This window comes from Arabidopsis lyrata (assembly GCF_000004255.2).
Source record: "Arabidopsis lyrata subsp. lyrata unplaced genomic scaffold ARALYscaffold_3, whole genome shotgun sequence".
NCBI lineage: Eukaryota > Viridiplantae > Streptophyta > Magnoliopsida > Brassicales > Brassicaceae > Arabidopsis > Arabidopsis lyrata.
This window is the reverse complement of record NW_003302553.1, coordinates 11,593,371-11,612,788: the sequence shown is the minus strand read 5'-3', so window position 1 is coordinate 11,612,788 and position 19,418 is coordinate 11,593,371. Positions and strand designations below refer to the sequence as shown.

Sequence of the window (19,418 nt, the reverse complement as noted above, 5' to 3'; positions counted from 1 at the left end):
GCACATGTCCCATTTTAAACAATCACATGATGAAAAAAAAAAAAAAAACAATCACATATACCAAACCGGCGAGTTAAACCGAAATGATTTCTCTTATTTCATTTTCTATGTATTGGTTATTTCAATACGATTTTGGTTTTGATTCAGATACGATTAGTCCCCCCCCATTTGGCACCTTACCAAACCGGGGAGTTGAAAAACCTGAGATTAGAGTCGGAGAAAGCCGCAAACCAAAACTTTTCCAAATTATTATACTAAACGATACCGTTTCACAAATTACCAAAAAAACCCTATTTTTCTGTATCTATCTGAATTCAGAATCTTCCTTCTCACTCTCAAAGTCTTCACTTTTGAAGTGAGTGTCTCTCCACACGCACTGCGCCGCCAAAAAAACCTTCTTTAAACCCTCTTCTCCACGCGCCGCCATGCACGCCACCATCCTCTCCCCACGCGCCACTCTCTTCCCCTGTAAACCTCTCCTCCATCCCCACAATGTCAACTCTCGTAACCGCCCCTCAACCATCTCCTGCTCCGTTCAATCCGTAACCGCTGATCCTTCCCCACCTCTCACTGACTCCAACAAGCTCAACAAATACAGCTCAAGAATCACTGAACCCAAATCCCAAGGTGGGTCTCAAGCAATTCTTCACGGTGTTGGTTTATCAGACGACGATTTGCTAAAACCCCAAATTGGTATCTCGTCGGTTTGGTACGAAGGGAACACTTGTAACATGCATTTGTTGAAATTGTCTGAGGCTGTGAAAGAAGGAGTTGAAAATGCAGGAATGGTTGGGTTTAGGTTTAATACTATTGGTGTGAGTGATGCTATTTCGATGGGAACTAGAGGGATGTGTTTTAGTTTGCAATCTAGGGATTTGATTGCTGATAGTATTGAGACTGTTATGAGTGCTCAATGGTATGATGGTAACATATCTATTCCTGGTTGTGATAAAAATGTAAGCTTTTTTTTTTCGAATCATCGTTCTTTGTGTTGTCTTTATCTCCATGGTTATGTGATTTGTTTGCTATAATGTTGTTTTTGTGCTATTTTTTAGATGCCTGGAACTATTATGGCCATGGGAAGGCTTAACAGACCAGGCATTATGGTTTATGGTGGAACCATTAAGGTACTTTACTTTTATCAAATTGATGAGAAGATAGTTTCTTAAACCCTAAACCCTTGTGACTAGTTGGGTAGCTTATTCACAGAGGTTTGATTTTATTGCAGCCTGGCCATTTTCAAGACAAGACATATGACATAGTATCTGCTTTCCAGGTATCTTTTCTTCTATCTACTACAAGCTTGGTTATAACAATATACTACTCCTTGTTTCTAAATTCTGTTGTTTATTCAATGAGACTTCATTCAGGTTTTCAATTTTGGGATTAAGTTACAAAAATCTTTGTGACTATGGTGTCAAATCGCTCCAGTACTTGTGGGATTCATCATGTTTTTCAATTTTGTATTTCAGAGTTATGGAGAATTTGTTAGTGGCTCTATAAGTGATGAACAAAGAAAGACTGTCCTCCATCATTCATGTCCTGGAGCTGGAGCCTGTGGTGGCATGTACACAGCGAATACAATGGCTTCCGCCATCGAAGCCATGGGAATGTCACTTCCTTACAGGTGAGGCTTCCAACTCTAAAGACCACATTTATGAAGTTATTTTGACAGATTTATACTTAATAGTAAGTTATTTCCACAAGAACATTGGAGATCCTAAACTGTATTTGCCGAAATTTTATAGTTGTTTTTCTTCTTTTTTGAAGTTCTTCAATACCTGCTGAAGACCCATTGAAATTGGACGAGTGTCGCTTAGCTGGAAAATATCTTCTAGAATTGCTAAAGATGGACTTGAAACCACGGGACATTATCACTCCAAAATCACTTCGTAATGCAATGGTTTCCGTCATGGCCCTTGGGGGATCAACAAATGCAGTATTGCATCTAATTGCTATTGCAAGGTGACAGATTAATATGTTTTTCTTATTCTTACCATGGATAGCTATGGACCGAAGTAATGAATGGAAATGATTTCAGGTCTGTTGGTTTGGAGTTGACTCTTGACGATTTTCAGAAGGTCAGCGATGCGGTTCCATTTCTAGCAGATCTTAAACCCAGTGGGAAATATGTTATGGAGGATATACATAAGGTGCGGCTTTGGCTAAATCGTTTTGCTTATTACTTATTTGTTTTCAATTGGTCAGTTTGTAAGTTTTGTTGTTTGATCTTCAGATAGGTGGTACGCCAGCTGTTCTCCGGTATCTATTAGAGCTAGGATTGATGGATGGGGATTGTATGACAGGTAAAAATGCTTAAACATTTTATAAACAGACTTAGCATTTTTTGGGTTGATGTGAAATGGTCACATAACTACGCTGTTGTATCTCCTACCAGTCACAGGGCAGACTTTGGCTCAAAATTTAGAAAACGTCCCCCGCTTAACAGAAGGGCAGGTAGGATTATTTGTAATGTTATTAGTTATCTCATTAGAATTCACCGGCTTTTTCTTCTTGATTATGATGGATGTTAGTTATACAGGTTTCTAATTAATTCTGATAATGTTCCAGGAGATAATTAGACCTCTGTCAAATCCAATCAAGGAGACTGGACACATACAAATTTTGAGAGGAGACCTTGCACCAGATGGTTCTGTAGCAAAAATTACCGGCAAAGAGGGCTTATATTTCTCTGGTAATGTTGGTTCACTCTAATGCCTCCTTTACTCTCCATATTTAGCTAACGCTTCTCAATTTGAGGGCTTATATAATGGAACTCTTTATTTTAGGTCCCGCGCTTGTATTTGAAGGAGAGGAATCTATGCTGGCTGCTATATCAGCAGACCCAATGAGGTTTAAGGTGATTTCCTTTCTGATATGAAGTTAATCTCAAAAGCTGGTTATTTCCTTTTATCTGATGAAATGTATCGTGTTTCAGGGAACAGTGGTTGTTATCAGAGGAGAGGGGCCTAAAGGAGGTCCAGGTATGCCTGAGATGTTGACACCGACAAGTGCAATAATGGGTGCCGGTCTTGGAAAGGTATGACCAGTATGACTGGGTTAGTGAGACATTTACTTAGTCTGATCAATTTTTATGTTCTAAGTTATAGAACTCGTTTTTTCCTTTGTCATGGTCTGACTAATTGAGCAATCCATGCTTATGGTAGTGATCAGATTCATTTTATCTACTTTATCCACATCCGAAAACACACTTCTAGAAAATGACAACATGTTGCTATTGGGTGCTGCAGGAATGTGCATTACTGACTGATGGTAGGTTCTCCGGTGGGTCACACGGTTTTGTTGTTGGCCACATTTGCCCTGAAGCTCAGGTCTCTCTCCCTCTCCCTTTTTCTCTCTTTGTCCACTGGCTCCATCAGAATTTTGCACTTACAAGATAAATTTGATAGATCCATATCCCTCTTCCGGGATATAAAATAAATGCTACTGGGGGTCATAGTCATATTTAGCTTTAGCAAAAAGGAACAATGGTAAAGGGATGCTGTAATAGTTTTTGGCGGTTCTTATGCAATTATGATGATTTCGGAATCTTTCAAATACTAAAACCGATATTAATGTGATTTGAGAATCTGAAGATAATAAAGCTGAAAGCAATTCTCCGGTGTGCTTACTATTTATATCTGCAGGAGGGTGGTCCGATTGGTCTGATAGAGAACGGAGACATAATCACCATTGACATAGGAAAGAAGAGAATAGACACACAAATCTCTCCCGAAGAAATGAATGACCGTAGAAAGAAATGGACTGCTCCTGCATACAAGGTTAACCGAGGAGTTCTATACAAGGTATTATAAATCCACTTGTATGTATATAAATGTATGTCTCTTTGACATCTGTTTAATTAGGTTCTAATGAATGGTCTATGATGTTCTAAAAACAGTACATCAAGAACGTGCAATCGGCTTCAAATGGATGTGTGACCGATGAGTAAGTGAACGATCTAAGAGGGAGTTTTGTGAATGAGCAGCAGAATGTAGTGTGTTCATGAGGGAATTTGTGCGTTTATTTATTGTAGCTTCTTAGATCATGTTACTTTGTGACTGATCATTAGCTATTTGCAGGTTTTTAAGATTTTGTTTCTCTAAACTATCAAAATAAAAACTTTTGATTGTGGCCGAATTCCGAATAAAGACAGAATAAAGACGGATTTGCATAAATACTTGTCTATGAGATTGAATGTGGCAAACTAGCTATGCTTGAATAAGCTTCACGTTCTCTACATGGTTTAGAAAGATGTGGAATCCACTAACCTTAAAGGCTTCGGTTCCTTGGATTTCAACTCTTATCATCGTCTTTCTCTCGATATTGTAGTAGACAACATAAGGGTCATAATCTGGCTGGGAAGGCAAGAACACAATTTCATTTGTATCAATCATACCAGCAAAGTATAAGCCGCCAAGGAGGCAATACGTATATATGCTTGGACCATTCATGTTTTACAGCGTCTTCAAGAATCCGCAACACAAAACGGTCACAGTACTAGCAATATTATATACCATATCGGCAAATATTACACCATTTTTTTTATTACTTTTCAGATCTCATGTCAAAATCTTCCACACATAAAGAAAACAAAAAAGTAAATCCAAACTTTATTACAAGAGTGTTCAAACTTAAAAAAAAAAATCTCCAAAAATAAGCAAAATTTATAGTATTTTGACTTCTCATTTCTTCTCGTTGATGCCAAGAGTGTTCTTGACACCATCAACAGCACCTTGAGCCATGTTCTTCACTGACTCTCCAGTCTATTCACATAAACATTGATATAGATTAACACAGTTTTATAGTCTTACTAATACAATTAGCATTAATGGTTAAGCATTAGTTAATTAAAATTACTTGTTGGATGAAACCAGAGGCTTGTTGTTGGCCGTGTTGGGCAGATTCTTTGGTGGACTGAGCCGCGTTAGCTGTCTTGTCGCGAGCGCTGTGTGCAGTTTCTTTGGCAGATTCTGTCCATTGCTCAGCCTTCTCCTGCAAAGGCCAAATCTATTATATTTAGTACTAATTGATTACAAAACCAAAGTCCATCATATATAGGTAACTACAAAACAAGGATAATTGTAATGGAAGAAAAGAGAAGAGGAAGAGACATGAGCTTGGCCCTTGGTCTGTCCAGCATTGTAGGCTTGTTGCAAGTTCGACATGATTTTATCAAGTAAATGAGCTTTGATTGAATTTCTTGTTTTGTTTTATGAAAAGTGTATTTATAGTGGTTTTAGCATTACTTTGGGATTTGATGATTTTGTGGTGAAAAAAGAAATGAGTAAATTCTGGTGGAGAGATGTAAGGGTGGCCATCTATGTGTTTTTGACTGCTCTCATTTTGTTCTTTTACTTTTACAAATGAGAATAGGCAAACTTTATCATTATCTTTTTTAATTTTTTTTTTTTTTTTTGCCGACTAATATGTTTTATTAAAAATAAGAAACGTATTCAAAGTCTAAAACAGAACATGTCATCATAAGAAACAGAACTCCACAAAACAGAGTATAAATGATTAGAAAGACTTCCAAACTATGTCATCTCCTCTTCTCCTCTTCAATACGTGAAAATAGCCAAGCCGGACCGCCACTAGCTAAATAAGATTGGCCCCGCCCATCACTTGTGACTAGGGGTGTCAAAATGAGCTTGCAACTCATGAGCTGACTCAGCTCAGATCGATTTTTCATGAGCACGAGCTCTGTTTTTTAGGCTCATTTAATAAATGAGTTATGTGATCGAGCTTTTTTTAGATCGCGAGTTATATGAGCGAGCTTTAATGAACATGAGCTAGCTCATGAGCTCGACTTTTTAAAAATATATATATATTTATATATATCTTTTCCATTTAAATTAAACAAAAATAGAATTATTCTTTTAGAAAATTTGTGTGTTTTTACATATTAATTTTAGAAGATAATATAAGTAATATAGAAATAATCCTTTTAAAAATTTATCTAAAACATTTCCCAAAAAAAAGAATGGAGTTATCCTATTTAAATATTATCTTAAACGTTTACTTGTAGATGAAGACAATGAAGATGTTGCTCTAGGATTATCTCAAGAGCAAGAGTAACACGGAATAGATTCTTGATCATTCCATATTTCTATTATCTTTAATTAATTTAATTTAATTGTTAGGATTTATTATTTGAGATTTTTTTTGTTTGGTGTTTTGGAGATTATTATTTTTCTTGGATTTATTTCCATTATTTAACTTTAGAATTAATTATGTTATTTTAATTTTTTTAAAAAAATTTACATTATTTCTGTTATTATATTTATTTGTTATGAGCTCGCGAGCTAGCTCATTTAACTCGTGACCAAGATGATCTGAGTCCGAGTTATATATTGAAGCTCATCTAATAAATGAGTTGAGCTGAGTTAGCTCATGAAATGTCCGAGCTCATCATGAGCTGAGCCGAGTTGAGCGAGCTAGCTCATTTTGACACCCCTACTTGTGACACTCGCAGCAATAGCTCTTGCGATCGCATTAGCTTTTATAGAAGACACCTAAACACAATTTTACCAAAGCTTGATATTAGCCGATGTATCTTGTCAAGGAAGGAGTGATACCTTGGCCAATTTGATGGGTCAATAATGGCGTCAATTGCAGCATGACAATCAGACCATATCTCAATGTTATCCAAATGCAAGTCAGAAAGACTATGTAGAACCCAAAGGATCCCTCTTAATTCCGCAGCGATACGATTTGAAGCGGGTAGAAACATTTCTCGCGCATGGAAAACTGCATCTCCTTGGTGATTCCTTACCATCCAAGCTCCACCACACATATGAGACTCATTTAACCAAGAGACATGACGATTACACTTAAGAAAGTTAATGGGAGGTTAACCCATCTGGTCTCACGGCGAGCATTCAAACCAATACCAAGAGGAGGCTGCGGTTGTGTCTCCTTTAACTTATTCCACAGTTCCGCTTCTTCTATTGCATGAACTACCAATGCATTCAAATCACCTTGTTTCCCAGCATATAAAACTTCATTGCGGTGCTTCCATATTCCCCATAAGATCCACGGGATCGCCATACGTATAAAGAGTGAAACACTATCATTGCTCATAACTTTCAACAAAAATGCTAGATTGTCATTAGTTGAATCTGTAAACCCGTGAGAAGGTAAGGGAATGTTGGCAATCTCCCAAACTTCTCGCGCCGGCCAACAGTTAAAAAGAACATGGCTGATGGATTCCAAATCATTTTGACAAAGAGAACATTGAAGAGCAGAATTCATACCATGAGCCTGAAGACAAACCGAGACTGCTAAAGCACCAGATAAAGCTCTCCATAAAAACATTTTGATCTTAGGAATAGTCTTAATCGCCCAAATCTTCTCTTTAAGTATACGAGTCTCCTTGTCATGAGCAGATAAAGGTGTAGGATCAGTTTGTAAATGAGACAATAACCAATTACCACTCTTGACCGTGTAACACCCAGACCGGTTATAAGCCCATACATAGCTATCTGCTGCATCCACATTTGGAGGATAAGACATAATTCTGACAACATCCGGTGGAAAAAACAGTTCCGATAATAGATTGTGGTTCCAAGAGCCTTGGGGTTAATAAGGTTTGAAACCCGCAAATCTAAATCAAAAAGAGACTGTTTGTTGAAAGGACGACGCGGGACGTTATCAAAGATCCATTTGTCAATCCACACACTAGTAGTTTGTCCATTCCCGATGGTTTTTATGAGGCCTTTTCCAAGCAGAGCCCTACCATGGATAATGCTGCGCCAAGCATAAGACGGTCGAGCCCCAACAACAGCATCCATAAAATCCTTACGGTGATAATAACGTGCTTTATATACCCGCGCCAACAAAGAGTTTGGTTTTGTACGAAGTCTCCAGGCCTGTTTTGCGAGTAAAGCTTGATTAAAATCACCAACAGCTCGAAATCCTAAACCACCTTCTTTCCTTGTTTTACACATCTTTTCCCAAGACACCCAATGCATCTTCTTATGTTCTTCACATGAGTTCCACCAAAAGCTTGTCATTGCACTCGTAATCTGTTGGCATTGATATTTTGTTAATTTAAAACAAGACATGGCGTACACTGGTAAAGCCATGGAAACAGATTTAAGAAGGACTTCCTTCCCTCCTAATGACAACGTCTTTGCAAACCAACCAGTCAGTCGGGTTTTGAGCTTCTTTGTTATGTATGATAACAAATCACATTTAGAACCACTAAAACATTCCGGAAGACCTAGATACATACCATCACCACCTTCCTTGAAAATTCCAAGAAACAGTCCCAGCAAATGTCTCATAATCGGCTCCATCTTGGTGCCATAAATAATTGACGATTTCTGAAGATTTATTTCTTGACCGGAAGCATCACCATATAGTTTCAAACACTTGAGAATTTCAGCCCCTTCTTTAAAAGTAGCCCGACAAAGAAAAAGACTATCATCAGCGAACAACAAGTGTTGGATGGACGGGCAGTTCCTAGTCAAACGAATACCAGTGATACGTCCTTCAACTTCAGCCTTTTTCATTGTATGGACAAGTGCCTCAGCACACAAAATAAAGATAAAAGGCGAAAGCGGGTCACCTTGTCTTATTCCACGCTCCGGTTTGATAAAACCATAGGAATTCCCATTCAACAAGACCGAGTACGTAACACTTCTCACACAAACCATGAGCCAATCTACCCATTTCCTATCAAAATCAAGTCTAATAAAAAGCTCCTCCAAAAAATTCCATTCAACGCGATCGTACGCCTTGGACATGTCGGTTTTGATAGCCATAAAATCCTCATTACAGTCCGGATTAGTGCATAATGCGTGAACCATCTCATGAGCCAACAGAACATTGTCTGAGATTAAACGACCTGAGACAAAGGCTCCTTGCGCATCGGAAACAATCTCCGGCAGTCATACCTTCAACCTTGAGCATAAAATCTTAGAGATGATTTTATACGAAACGGAACACAAGCTAATCGGACGTAGATCAGTCATTCTGTTAGGATTTTGTTTTTTAGGAAGGAGACATATTTGTGTGAAATTCTATTCACTCGGTAATGAACCAGATTCAAAGAATTTTTTCACTTCCTCACAAACTTGCTGACCAACAACACTCCAATAAGACTGAAAAAATAATCCTGTCATGCCATCCGCACCAGGAGCACTACAACTTCCGATAGCAAAAACCGCTTGTCTAATTTCCTCATTGGTGACGGGTTTAGTTAAGGCAGCATTCATACACGGAGTGACTCGAGGGCACATACCATCAAGTAAAGAGGTTGCATCACATGGCTGCGAGGAGGTAAAAAGCTTTTGAAAGTAGTCCACCGCTATATTACCTTTAGAACCATCTGCAAACTGTTCCACACCATTATCATCAATTAAAGAAAAAATCTTGTTCTGAGCTTGTCTCCCTTGAACACTCCCATGAAAGTATTTGGTATTGCGATCTCCATCGTTAAGCCAATTTTCATGACTACGTTGTTTCCAATAAATCTCTTCTTCTCGATACGCCGCAGCCAATTCACCTTTCCATTGTTGAAGAAGAACAAATCGTGGAAATTGTTTACAACCTTCTTCCTCAAGTTGTTCACGCAACTGTTTAATTCTTGTCTTAGAATTGGATTGAGAACCACGTTTCCAAAGAGAAAAAGACTTCCGACATGCTGCGATTAGATCAAAGAGACTCGTGTTACCATCCATTCCTTCACTGTTCCAACCGTGTCTAATAATCTCCAAAGTTTCCTGTTTAGCAGTCCATCGTTTATCAAACATGAAGCGACCTCTAAATGTTTGATTCTCATTGACGAACCTGGTCAGTAAGGGCCTGTGATCCGAACCCACCCCCTCTAGATATTCAGCTTGAACTCTCGGAATAAGATGAAACCATTCAGAATTGCCAAGAGCTCTATCTAATCTGATTTGGATCCACATATCATTGCGTTTACCTGCCCAAGAAAACTTGTTACCCGTGAATGAGATGTCACGGAGACGACAATCCCGAACCATATTGCGGAAAGGTAAAAAAGAAGATTCATCACGGGCAGGACCACCAAGCTTTTCAGAATTGTCCCAGATCTCATTTAAATCACCAACTACAAACCATGGTTCATTCCTTGTTAGACCAATACTTGTTAACTTATCCCAAACATCTTGTCTTAAATTACAAGCTGGATCTCCATAAATAAAAGAAGCAAAAAACCATAAGGACCCAAACTTGATTTTTGTGTCGATAATTCTCTTATCTGAGTGAAGAATTTCAACATCATAAGAAGCTTTCCAGAATATAGCTAATCCTCCACTCAAACCTTCAGGATCAACTATATGAGAAGAATCATAACCTAACCATTTTTTAACATCCAACACGTGATTACTGGAGTTTTTCGTCTCCATGAGAAACAAAATATCCGGGAAATGAACACGTCTCATTTCCTTTAAAAAATATACATATATAATAGAAAATCTTACATTGACAAAATATTTGCTGTAACAGATTGGCAAAATTAATCTTGATTGATGTATTTCCGGGTTCAAAGCCCAGCAATGGATTTTTGTTGTTTATGAAAATCGTTATGTGTAGCACACTAGCTAAACTCATCTAGATTGATGACTTAATTTCGAGTTTAAAGCCCGACAATGGAAAACTTTCTTTTTTTAATATGTAATTTTCTGTTTTAATATCTATAAGATAAATTCAAACCTTCATAAAAGATCTGTCGTAGCCCACTACCTAAACTCATCTACATTGATAATATATTTCCGTGTTCAAAGCCCGATAGTGAAAATCATTTTTTTTTTAATATGTAATTTTCTGTTTCAATATATATAAGATAAATACAAAGTTTAATAAAAGATCTGATGTAGCACACTGGTTAAACTCATCAAAAATTGATGTCTATTCTGGGTTCAAAGCCCAGCAGCGGAAATACTTTGTTCTAAATCTGTGATTTCTATTTCAGTATATATATAAGATAAATGCAAAGTTTAATAAAAGATCGCCAGTACTGGCTAAACTCTTGATTGTAACCTAAACTGTTTTCATTATCGATAAAATATTTACAATTTAGCAAAAAAAAAAAAAAAAACCTCAGCGAGAAACATGTGGATGGTACTTTTTTTTGCTTTGTAAAACCCCACACTTGAAAACAGAGAGAAATATCTAACTTGGCATTGGACTCCAGGTCGGTTACTATAAAGCTTTGTGATACACAATCATCGATTCTCAAACAGCACAGTAGAGGAGCATCAACCACAACTCCCAGAACAGATTCAAACCGGATAAAACAAGTTCGTTGAAAACAGAACCTCTTCAGTGACCGAGAGTGCACCCGATAGACTCGTCCATCATTCCATACTACATCAATCTTTAACTCCTCCAGGACAGGGCAGGAAGAGACAAGTCTCTCAAAAGTAGCCTCATTACGAAGCTCAATCTCTTTTAAACGGAAGATATTAAGACATGGTAAAGAAACAAAATCAGCATCAACCAAGGTCAGGCTATAGAGTTTTATAGATACCAATGTCTCACAAACATAGAGGCTTAGTGGCATCTCATGAACACAACCCCCTTGAGTAAGGCGAACATATAAATGTTGGATCTTACGCTTAACTAAGGCATCAATCCATGATGTGAGATAAGAATAGGATGCATCACAACAGTAATATATTGAACAAACACAACCAGTTAATCGATGAAAAAGCTTCGGGCATGATAATTGTATTAGTAATACAAGATTATGATTGGTAACATGACAACATTAAAATCATTCACATTTGAAATTTGATTCAAACTCACAACAGAAGCTACTAAGAAGGCTGCGGACGAGGGAGACGGTGCAGCCAACGAGGGAGAACATACTGTGAAGCAAAGAGACAGTTAGTACCACCGTAAGACGATGGGAAAAAGTATCCATACATGCTCTCCATATACTCGCTGCACCTGTTAAAGCTCAAGGTGCAACCATCCATACACTTGGTCTCGTCTTCTAATTCCTTGTGAAGACTAAACACATGTGTCCTCAAGTTAAACAATACCATACCTTTCTTGTTTCTGCTCCACAAGTAGATGATCTCAGAGTTCAAAGGATGCATCACCACAGGGAAATAATAGATACCTAAATCGATCAAGGTCACCAAGCTGACTTCCCTAAAGAGCTGCCACGCCTTAGGACCATCTGTGTACTTGACCAGCCTCCAAACCCGTAATATGCGGTTTCCGTTCCCACCAAACTCGTTGAAGTACACAATAGACCCTTCCGAGGTGGACAAGGTTCTCCTAAAACGCCGTAACTCATCATCTTTTCCACTATCGGGGAAATGTATGATATCACACGCATCATCATCATCATGACCTCCATAGAAATCGTAAGCTACAAAAGAACCGGTGAGGTTGGAAAGCCAATGAAGAATCCCATTTAAAGCAATGGGCTTGTGATGACTAAACCAGAAGGCAGAATGAAGACAAGGCACTTTTTTAATTTCCCATTCCCCTGTATCAGATGAGTAAATCCCAAAATCGACTCTAGCAAAAGCGTGAGCGATCAACCACACAACCTTGTAACTCACAACGGTACCACTCTGCATCTTTGTAACCAATCCACTGTCGTTGAAACGCTTATGATCATCTTGCAAATGGATGTCAGGAGGGAGAGGAATTTGAAACCATTCTTGAAACAAAGGACTACCAACGTAATGCATAGGAGTTCCATCACTAGCTTCTGCGTAAATAAGGACCAATCCATCGGTACAAGCTAAGACTTGTAGTTTCCTGATTGTGGTCTCGGCAAAGAAACTCACAAAAGATCCCGGAAAATGAGTAAGTCCCCATGTTTTGCATCCATGGTGACCAACGATGTCAAGTGACAATATGTGATGTCTCGTTTGAATGATTGACCATGAGACTGAGGAAGAGTTGAGCGAGATGAAGTAGTCTCGGAAGAATTCAGAGTCGATCAGAAGTTTCCATTCTCTGCACACTGATCTGAATCTTGCGAGGCTTTTTAGTGGAAGTCGCACCAAGACTTGAAAAGCCATTTCTGGAATATTCATTTCTGCATGCAAATAAACAACACATAACCAATGGAATAAAATGCAAAATTTATAATATTTAAATTACCCATAGATAACAAATTGTTTTTGTTTTTCTTTAAAACCAAATAAGAAAAAGTTTTTTACCTATAACAATCAAACCACATTAGAAAAAGAAATAGGGAATTATGACTTCATATATAAGAAACAATTAATAGAATCTACATATAAATATATCGATAATATAATATACGATATTTTTCCACGCGGACAAAGAAAATCGATAGCTTGTTTATCGAGAAGAGGTTAATTTGAGTTTGTTGTGATGGTCTAACTAATGGTAGAGAGAGAAAATACTAGATCTCTTACCTGATTTCGTCAAAAAGGAGGAGAAAAATAGGAAAAATGAAGGATTTTATGGTGGACGGCGGCGACGAACAAACTAGCTTATGTTATCGAGACTATGAGGTTAAATGAAAGATTACACATATTTATACGATAACAAAATGGAAAACAGTAGGGTTATGGTAATCCAATTAAGTTTTTAATATACATCTTTTTATATCAACCACTCATTTGTTTTATCCACAATTCTGATTGGTCAGTGAAGATAAGGTATAATCCATAATGATTTTTTTTTTAAGAAGTTTTGGGCCTAGGCCTGTACATCTCCTTAGGCCGGAAAACAGAGCATTCAATATGGTTTTCTCCCAAGTGATACTCAACCAGCAAAGATATTTTATCAATTGATTTATTAACACTTGGTGATAATGGCTTCTAAATGTTTTTAAACTTTAGATTAGGGTATCATTAGGTTAACCTATATATTCAATGAGACATGATTTAGTTGCGATAATTAATAAACTAGAATCGTTTGTTTACCGAACATTGCATTATAGTTTTTGGGTCAATGGTGTGTGAGACCCCTCTTAAAATTTTGAGAAAATTGGTCCCCTGAGTTCAATTCTGTTTGGGATAGGTTGCAATTTTATATCTTGTGATTTTGTAACAAAGCTAGCTATGCTCTTAAGTTCTCTCATCATAATAAGGATCATGTGATCATCGTAATTTCGTTATGTTGTATTTGGAGATATATATTTATCTTTTGTAGATACCATATACATCCTCTTGTTCAATGGCTCATACCATAAAACAACTACCTCTCTCTCTTTAAGCTTCCGTATCTCCTCTTTCCATTTGGAACTCTTCAAGGTGTCTCTCACTATACCATTTTTGTTTGCCCAATCCAATGAAATCCAAAATTTTGGATCAAAAGAACCAAATGAATTCTTCCAAAACTTAAGGAGAAGATGTACAGAATGGCAACAAGGGTCACGACTGAGCAAGCCATGCATTAAAGAAGCTTGCTTGTTCTTCTTTTCGACGGCCCTCCTGGGAGCATGCATGAAATCGAGTTTTTCTTGTTAAACAACAACAACAACAAGAGTTTTTCTTGCAGAGGTACCATTAAACAGTTTTTATCCCTATTTTTACTCCAAAGAAACAAACATAAAAGAAAGCCTAAACCTGCATTTCTCTCTGCTCTTTACCAATCAAAGAAAGACAACTTCACATTCGGTAGAGCATCTTGGGATTTTGAGGAGTTTTTTGATGAAGTCATCTGTTATTGAATGAGACTTCAAATGTAGAGTGAGTTTCTTGAGGGTGGGAGAATTCTCTAGGAAGTACCATACGAGCTTCATTTCTGGAGCAAGTTCCCAAATTGGGGATTTGAAATCAACAAACTCGAGGGACGATAGCAAACACTCAGTCACAGATGAAATACTAACTCGTTCCATCGCCTTGGGAGACAGTTGATGGAAAGAACCACCAATCCGTTCCTGTGGAGAAAAATGAGAGGGAAAAACACAATGAAACAATATGCAGAAACTTCATATATAGGGTTTATAGAAGATCATTACCAAGATGAGGGATTTCAGATTCGGGCTACTCAGAAAGATTGGAAACCATTTCAAATCATATGCAGTGAGAGTAACGTATAGACTGGACATGTAACCAAATTGAGGTAGCGGTTTAAATACTGAGTAAAGCTGCATGAGCTGGAACCAGAGAGATAAGAAGAATGTGGGTTACGATACGAAAAATGTGCATGTCCAAAACTTGCGTTGACATATATATACCTTGAAAGTGTTTGCACATATCGTCATATCTCTAACCCTCGAAATCCAAGCGAGAAACATGTTTCTTTCGTCAAAAGCCCACAAACGAAAACGGAGAGAAATATCTAGGCTTGGCATTGGACTCCAGATCGGTTACTATAAAGCTTTGTGATAAACAATCATCGATTCTCAAACAGCACAGTAGAGGAGCATCAATCACAACTCCCGGAACAGAATCAAACCGGAGAGAAAAACTTCGTATAAAACAGAATCTCTTCAGTGACCGAGAGTGCACCCGCCACCCGATAGACATTCTCATCATTCCATACTACGTCAATCTTTAAGTCTTCTAGCACATGGCAGGACGAGACAAGTCTCTCAAAAGTAGCCTCATTGTGAAACTCAATATCTTTTAAACGCAAGATCTTTAGGCAAGGTAAAGAAACAAACTCAGCATCAACCAAAGTCAGCCTATAGAGTTTTAGAGATACCAATGTCTCACAAACATAGAGGCTTAGGGGCATCTCATGAGAATAACCACCTACAGTACGATAAACATATAGATGTTTGATCTTACGCTTAACTAAGGCATCAATCCATGATGTAAGATAGGAATAGAATGCATCATTTCTATCTATAGATAACTTGAGGCTGTCTATGCATGAAACCCTAGCGGAATCGAAAAACCAGTTACCGAAACTCAAAAAGGCAGTGAAACTTGGGAATTTCGAAAATGAGAATTCTAAATTAGGAACCCAAAGCCAGAGAGGCCTCCATCTGGAGGATAAGACGCTGGACCTAACAGCTTCCTCTGTGGGAAGATGATTAAGTATCTGAATCAATAAAGGATCTGGTAATTGGCTTATTCTATCTTCCATCAACCTCTGACTCAATCCTTTGGAACCACAAGCCATTTGTTTTCTTTTTCCAAACTACGAAATCTGTAAAAAAATGATACAAATTTCAGAGCTGAAAACGTACATGCAGGCAGATATAAATTTCAGAACTAAAATGCTGTTTTGATTAGAAAGGTTTTAATACCCATCATGGTGCATGTATCAGTCTTACATGATCGAATGAGAAAAATGGTATTTACTTACATAAGATTTCGGTTGAACTTTGCATTTTTCAACCATTAGACATTGGGATTTTGAGAAGAATGAATGTAGAATCTCTGTATTTATCCTTGTAAATGACTAATGGCACAATGTATCAATACAGTGAAGAAGAGTCTCTAGAGCTCCACTGTCTAGAACACAACTTCTATTAACAACTAACACACAAATATAATTTGATTACGAGCTTCTTCTCTTCTTCCTTCAATTTAGCTCTTACATGTGCCTTCTCATACAATCTTTGTAGCTTATCAGATTGAAACTTGAAACATATAACGCTAAGTAGGATTCGGACCAGGGAGATGGTGCAGCCAACGAGGGAAAACATACTGTGAAAAGAGGAGATGGTTAGGACCATTTTGAAATGATGAGAGAAAGTATGTATATATGCTCTCCATATACTCGCTGCACCGGTTAAAACTTAAAACGCAACCATCCATACACTTACGAACGTCTTCAGTTTCCTTGTGAAGACTAAACACTTGTGTCCTCAAGTTAAACAAGATCAGACCTTTCTTGTTCCTATTCCAGAAGTAAATGATCTCAGAGTTCAAAGGATGCATCACCACAGGGAAATAATTGATACCTGACTCCATCAAAGACACCAAGCTGACTTCCCTAAAGAGCTGCCATGCCTCAGGACCATCAGTGTACTTGACCAGCCTCCAAACCCGTAATGTGCGGTTTACATTCTCAAGGAACTCGTTGAAATACACAATGGACCCTTCCGAGGTTGTAAAGGTTCTTCGAAAACGCCGTAACTCATCATCTTTTCCAACACCAGGGAAATGTATGATACAAAAACCATCATCATGACCTCCATAGAAATCATATGCGATAATAGAACTGGTGAGATTGGAAAGCCAATGAAGAATCCCATTCAAAGCAATCGACTTGTCCCGACTAGTCCACAAAGCAGTATGGACACAAGTCACATTTCGTCTATCCCAAGTCCCTGTATCAGATGAGTAAATCATAAACTCAACCTTAGCAGGATGAGTCAACAACCACACAATCTTGTAACTCACAACGACACCATTCTTCATCTTTGTAACTAATCCACTGTCGCTAAAACGCTCGTGCTTTCGAAATCTCTCAAAATTACGGAAAGGAGGTTGAGGGATTCGAAACCATTCCTGCAACAAAGGGTTTCCAATGTAATACATAGGAGACCCATCACTAGTTTCTGCACAAACTGAGACCAACCCATCTGTACAAGCTAAGACATTTAGTTTATTGATTGGTGTCTCTGCAAAGAAACTTACTAAAGATCCAGGAGAACGAGAAAGTCCCCATCTTTCGCATCCATGGTGGCCAACGATTTCAAGTGTCAGCTTTTGAGGTTTGGTTTGAATGATTGACCATGAGATTGAGGAAGATGAGTTCAGAGAGATGTAGAGATCTCTGAAGAAGTCTGAATCGATTAACAATTTCCATTCTTTGCTCACTGTTCTGAATCGCGCGATACTCTTCAGTGGAAATCGTACCAAGACGTTGACCAACGTCACTTCTGGAATCTCCATTTTTTTTTTCCGTTTTAGGGTTCTTCTCAGGGGATAGGTTAGATCAGTGGTTTCCGACCCGACCCGACCCGACCCGACCGGATAAATCTGGTAATTGGATTACTAATTACAGTATGTTTAGGTCCATGATAATTGTATTACTAATTCAAGATTATGATCATTGGTAACAGAACAATTCACAACAATAAAACCATTCACATTTGGAATTTGATTCAAGTACTCAAAACAGAGAATAGACTAAGAAGGCTGCGGACGAGGGAGACGGTGCAGCCAACGAGGGAGAACATATTGAGAAGCGAGGAGAAGGTTAGGACCACCTTGAAACGATGGGGAAAAGTCTCTATGAACGGTCTCCATATACTCGTTGCACCAGTTAAAGCTCAAGGTGCAACCATCCATACACTTCCTCTCGTCTTCGGATTCCTTGTGAAGACTAAACTTATGTGTCCTCAAGTTAAACAAGACCATACCTTTCTTGATTCTGCTCCACAAGTAGATGATCTCAGACTTCAAAGGATGCATCACTACCGGGTAAAGGACACCTAGCTTGATCAAAGACGCCAAGCTGACTTCCCACATGAGCTGCCACGCCTCAGGACCATCAGTGTACTTGACCAGCTTCCAAACCCGTAATCTGCGGTTTGCGTTCCCACCAAACACGTTGAAATACACAATAGACCCTTCCGAGGTCGTGATGGTTCTCCTAAAACGCGGTAACTCGTAATCTTGTGCAATGTCGGGGAAATACATGATACTACACGCATCATTATGACCTCCATAGAAATCGTAAGCTACAAAAGAACCGGTGAGGTTGGAAAGCCAATGAAGAATCCCATTTAAAGCAATGGGCTTGTGATGACTAAACCAGAAGGCAGAATGAAGACAAGGCACTTTTCTAATTTCCCATTCCCCTGTATCAGATGAGTAAATCCCAAAATCGACTCTAGCAAAAGCGTGAGCGATCAACCACACAACCTTGTAACTCACAACAATACCACTCTGCATCTTTGTAACCAATCCACCGTCGTTGAAACGCTCGTAGTTCCGTAATCTCTCAACAAATTGCGAAGTGTATTTAGGACGGAGAGGGATTCGAAACCATTCTTGAAACAAAGGATTACCAACGTAATACATAGGAGTTCCATGGCTAGATTCTACGTAAAGAAGGACCAACCCATCGGTACAAGCTAAGACTTGTAGTTTCCTGATTGTGGTCTCGGCAAAGAAACTCACTAAAGATCCTGGAGAACGAGTTAGTCCCCATGTTTTGCATCCATGGTGACCCAAGATTTCGAGTGTCAGTTTATGAGGTCTCGTTTGGATGATTGACCATGAGACTGAGGAAGAGTTGAGCGACATGAAGCGATCTCGGAAGAATTCGGAGTCGATCAGGAGTTTCCATTCTTTGCACACTGATCTGAATCTTGCAAGGCTCTTTAATGGAAGTCTCACCAAGACTTCGAATATCATTTCTGGTATAGTCATTTCTGCATGCAAACAAACAACACAAAACTAATGAAATGAAATGCAAATTTATAATATTCAAATTACATATTATTTTTGTTTTTCTTAAAAACCAAATAATAAAAATGGTTAAATATAATAATCAAGCCACATTAAAAAAGGGGGATTCATTACTTCATGGATAAG

At 38.3% G+C, this 19,418-nt stretch overlaps 6 protein-coding genes and 1 pseudogene across 6 annotated transcripts; 1 reads left to right on the top strand and 6 right to left on the bottom strand.

The window, feature by feature from the left end:
* The first annotated feature begins 323 nt into the window (after positions 1-323).
* On the top strand, positions 324-4,178 carry LOC9319583 (dihydroxy-acid dehydratase, chloroplastic). The gene is made up of 14 exons (XM_002885581.2): positions 324-956; positions 1,056-1,127; positions 1,229-1,276; positions 1,473-1,627; positions 1,771-1,965; positions 2,042-2,153; positions 2,237-2,306; positions 2,399-2,457; positions 2,572-2,695; positions 2,790-2,860; positions 2,939-3,040; positions 3,252-3,332; positions 3,648-3,806; positions 3,902-4,178. The coding sequence occupies exons 1-14, from the start codon at positions 426-428 to the stop codon at positions 3,950-3,952; spliced, it is 1,830 nt and encodes a 609-aa protein (XP_002885627.1). The 5' UTR covers positions 324-425; the 3' UTR covers positions 3,953-4,178.
* A 312-nt stretch (positions 4,179-4,490) lies between these two features.
* Positions 4,491-5,225, bottom strand: LOC9319581 (late embryogenesis abundant protein 1). Its single transcript, XM_021030518.1, has 3 exons — positions 5,115-5,225; positions 4,861-4,995; positions 4,491-4,766 (listed from the first exon to the last, which is right to left on the bottom strand). Exons 1-3 carry the CDS (start codon positions 5,166-5,168, stop codon positions 4,686-4,688), a joined length of 270 nt encoding a protein of 89 aa, XP_020886177.1. The 5' UTR covers positions 5,169-5,225; the 3' UTR covers positions 4,491-4,685.
* A 1,277-nt stretch (positions 5,226-6,502) lies between these two features.
* LOC110230073 lies at positions 6,503-7,557 on the bottom strand (annotated as a pseudogene).
* Positions 7,558-11,677: 4,120 nt separating this feature from the next.
* LOC9319579 (putative F-box protein At3g23950) lies at positions 11,678-14,087 on the bottom strand. Its single transcript, XM_002883466.2, has 2 exons — positions 13,380-14,087; positions 11,678-13,033 (listed from the first exon to the last, which is right to left on the bottom strand). Exon 2 carries the CDS (start codon positions 13,029-13,031, stop codon positions 11,790-11,792), a length of 1,242 nt encoding a protein of 413 aa, XP_002883512.2. The 5' UTR covers positions 13,032-13,033; positions 13,380-14,087; the 3' UTR covers positions 11,678-11,789.
* A 337-nt stretch (positions 14,088-14,424) lies between these two features.
* On the bottom strand, positions 14,425-16,071 carry LOC9319578 (putative F-box/FBD/LRR-repeat protein At2g05300). Its single transcript, XM_021031270.1, is given in 5 exon segments — positions 14,425-14,851; positions 14,933-15,070; positions 15,152-15,259; positions 15,261-15,443; positions 15,445-16,071. Coding segments are annotated over 5 exon segments (1,317 nt in total). The 5' UTR covers positions 16,045-16,071; the 3' UTR covers positions 14,425-14,563.
* Positions 16,072-16,209: 138 nt separating this feature from the next.
* Positions 16,210-17,808, bottom strand: LOC9319577 (putative F-box protein At3g23950). Its single transcript, XM_002883464.2, has one exon. It carries the CDS (start codon positions 17,766-17,768, stop codon positions 16,524-16,526), a length of 1,245 nt encoding a protein of 414 aa, XP_002883510.1. The 5' UTR covers positions 17,769-17,808; the 3' UTR covers positions 16,210-16,523.
* Positions 17,809-17,984: 176 nt separating this feature from the next.
* Positions 17,985-19,269, bottom strand: LOC9319576 (putative F-box protein At3g23950). The gene has a single exon (XM_002883463.2). It carries the CDS (start codon positions 19,251-19,253, stop codon positions 18,006-18,008), a length of 1,248 nt encoding a protein of 415 aa, XP_002883509.2. The 5' UTR covers positions 19,254-19,269; the 3' UTR covers positions 17,985-18,005.
* Positions 19,270-19,418: the final 149 nt, after the last annotated feature.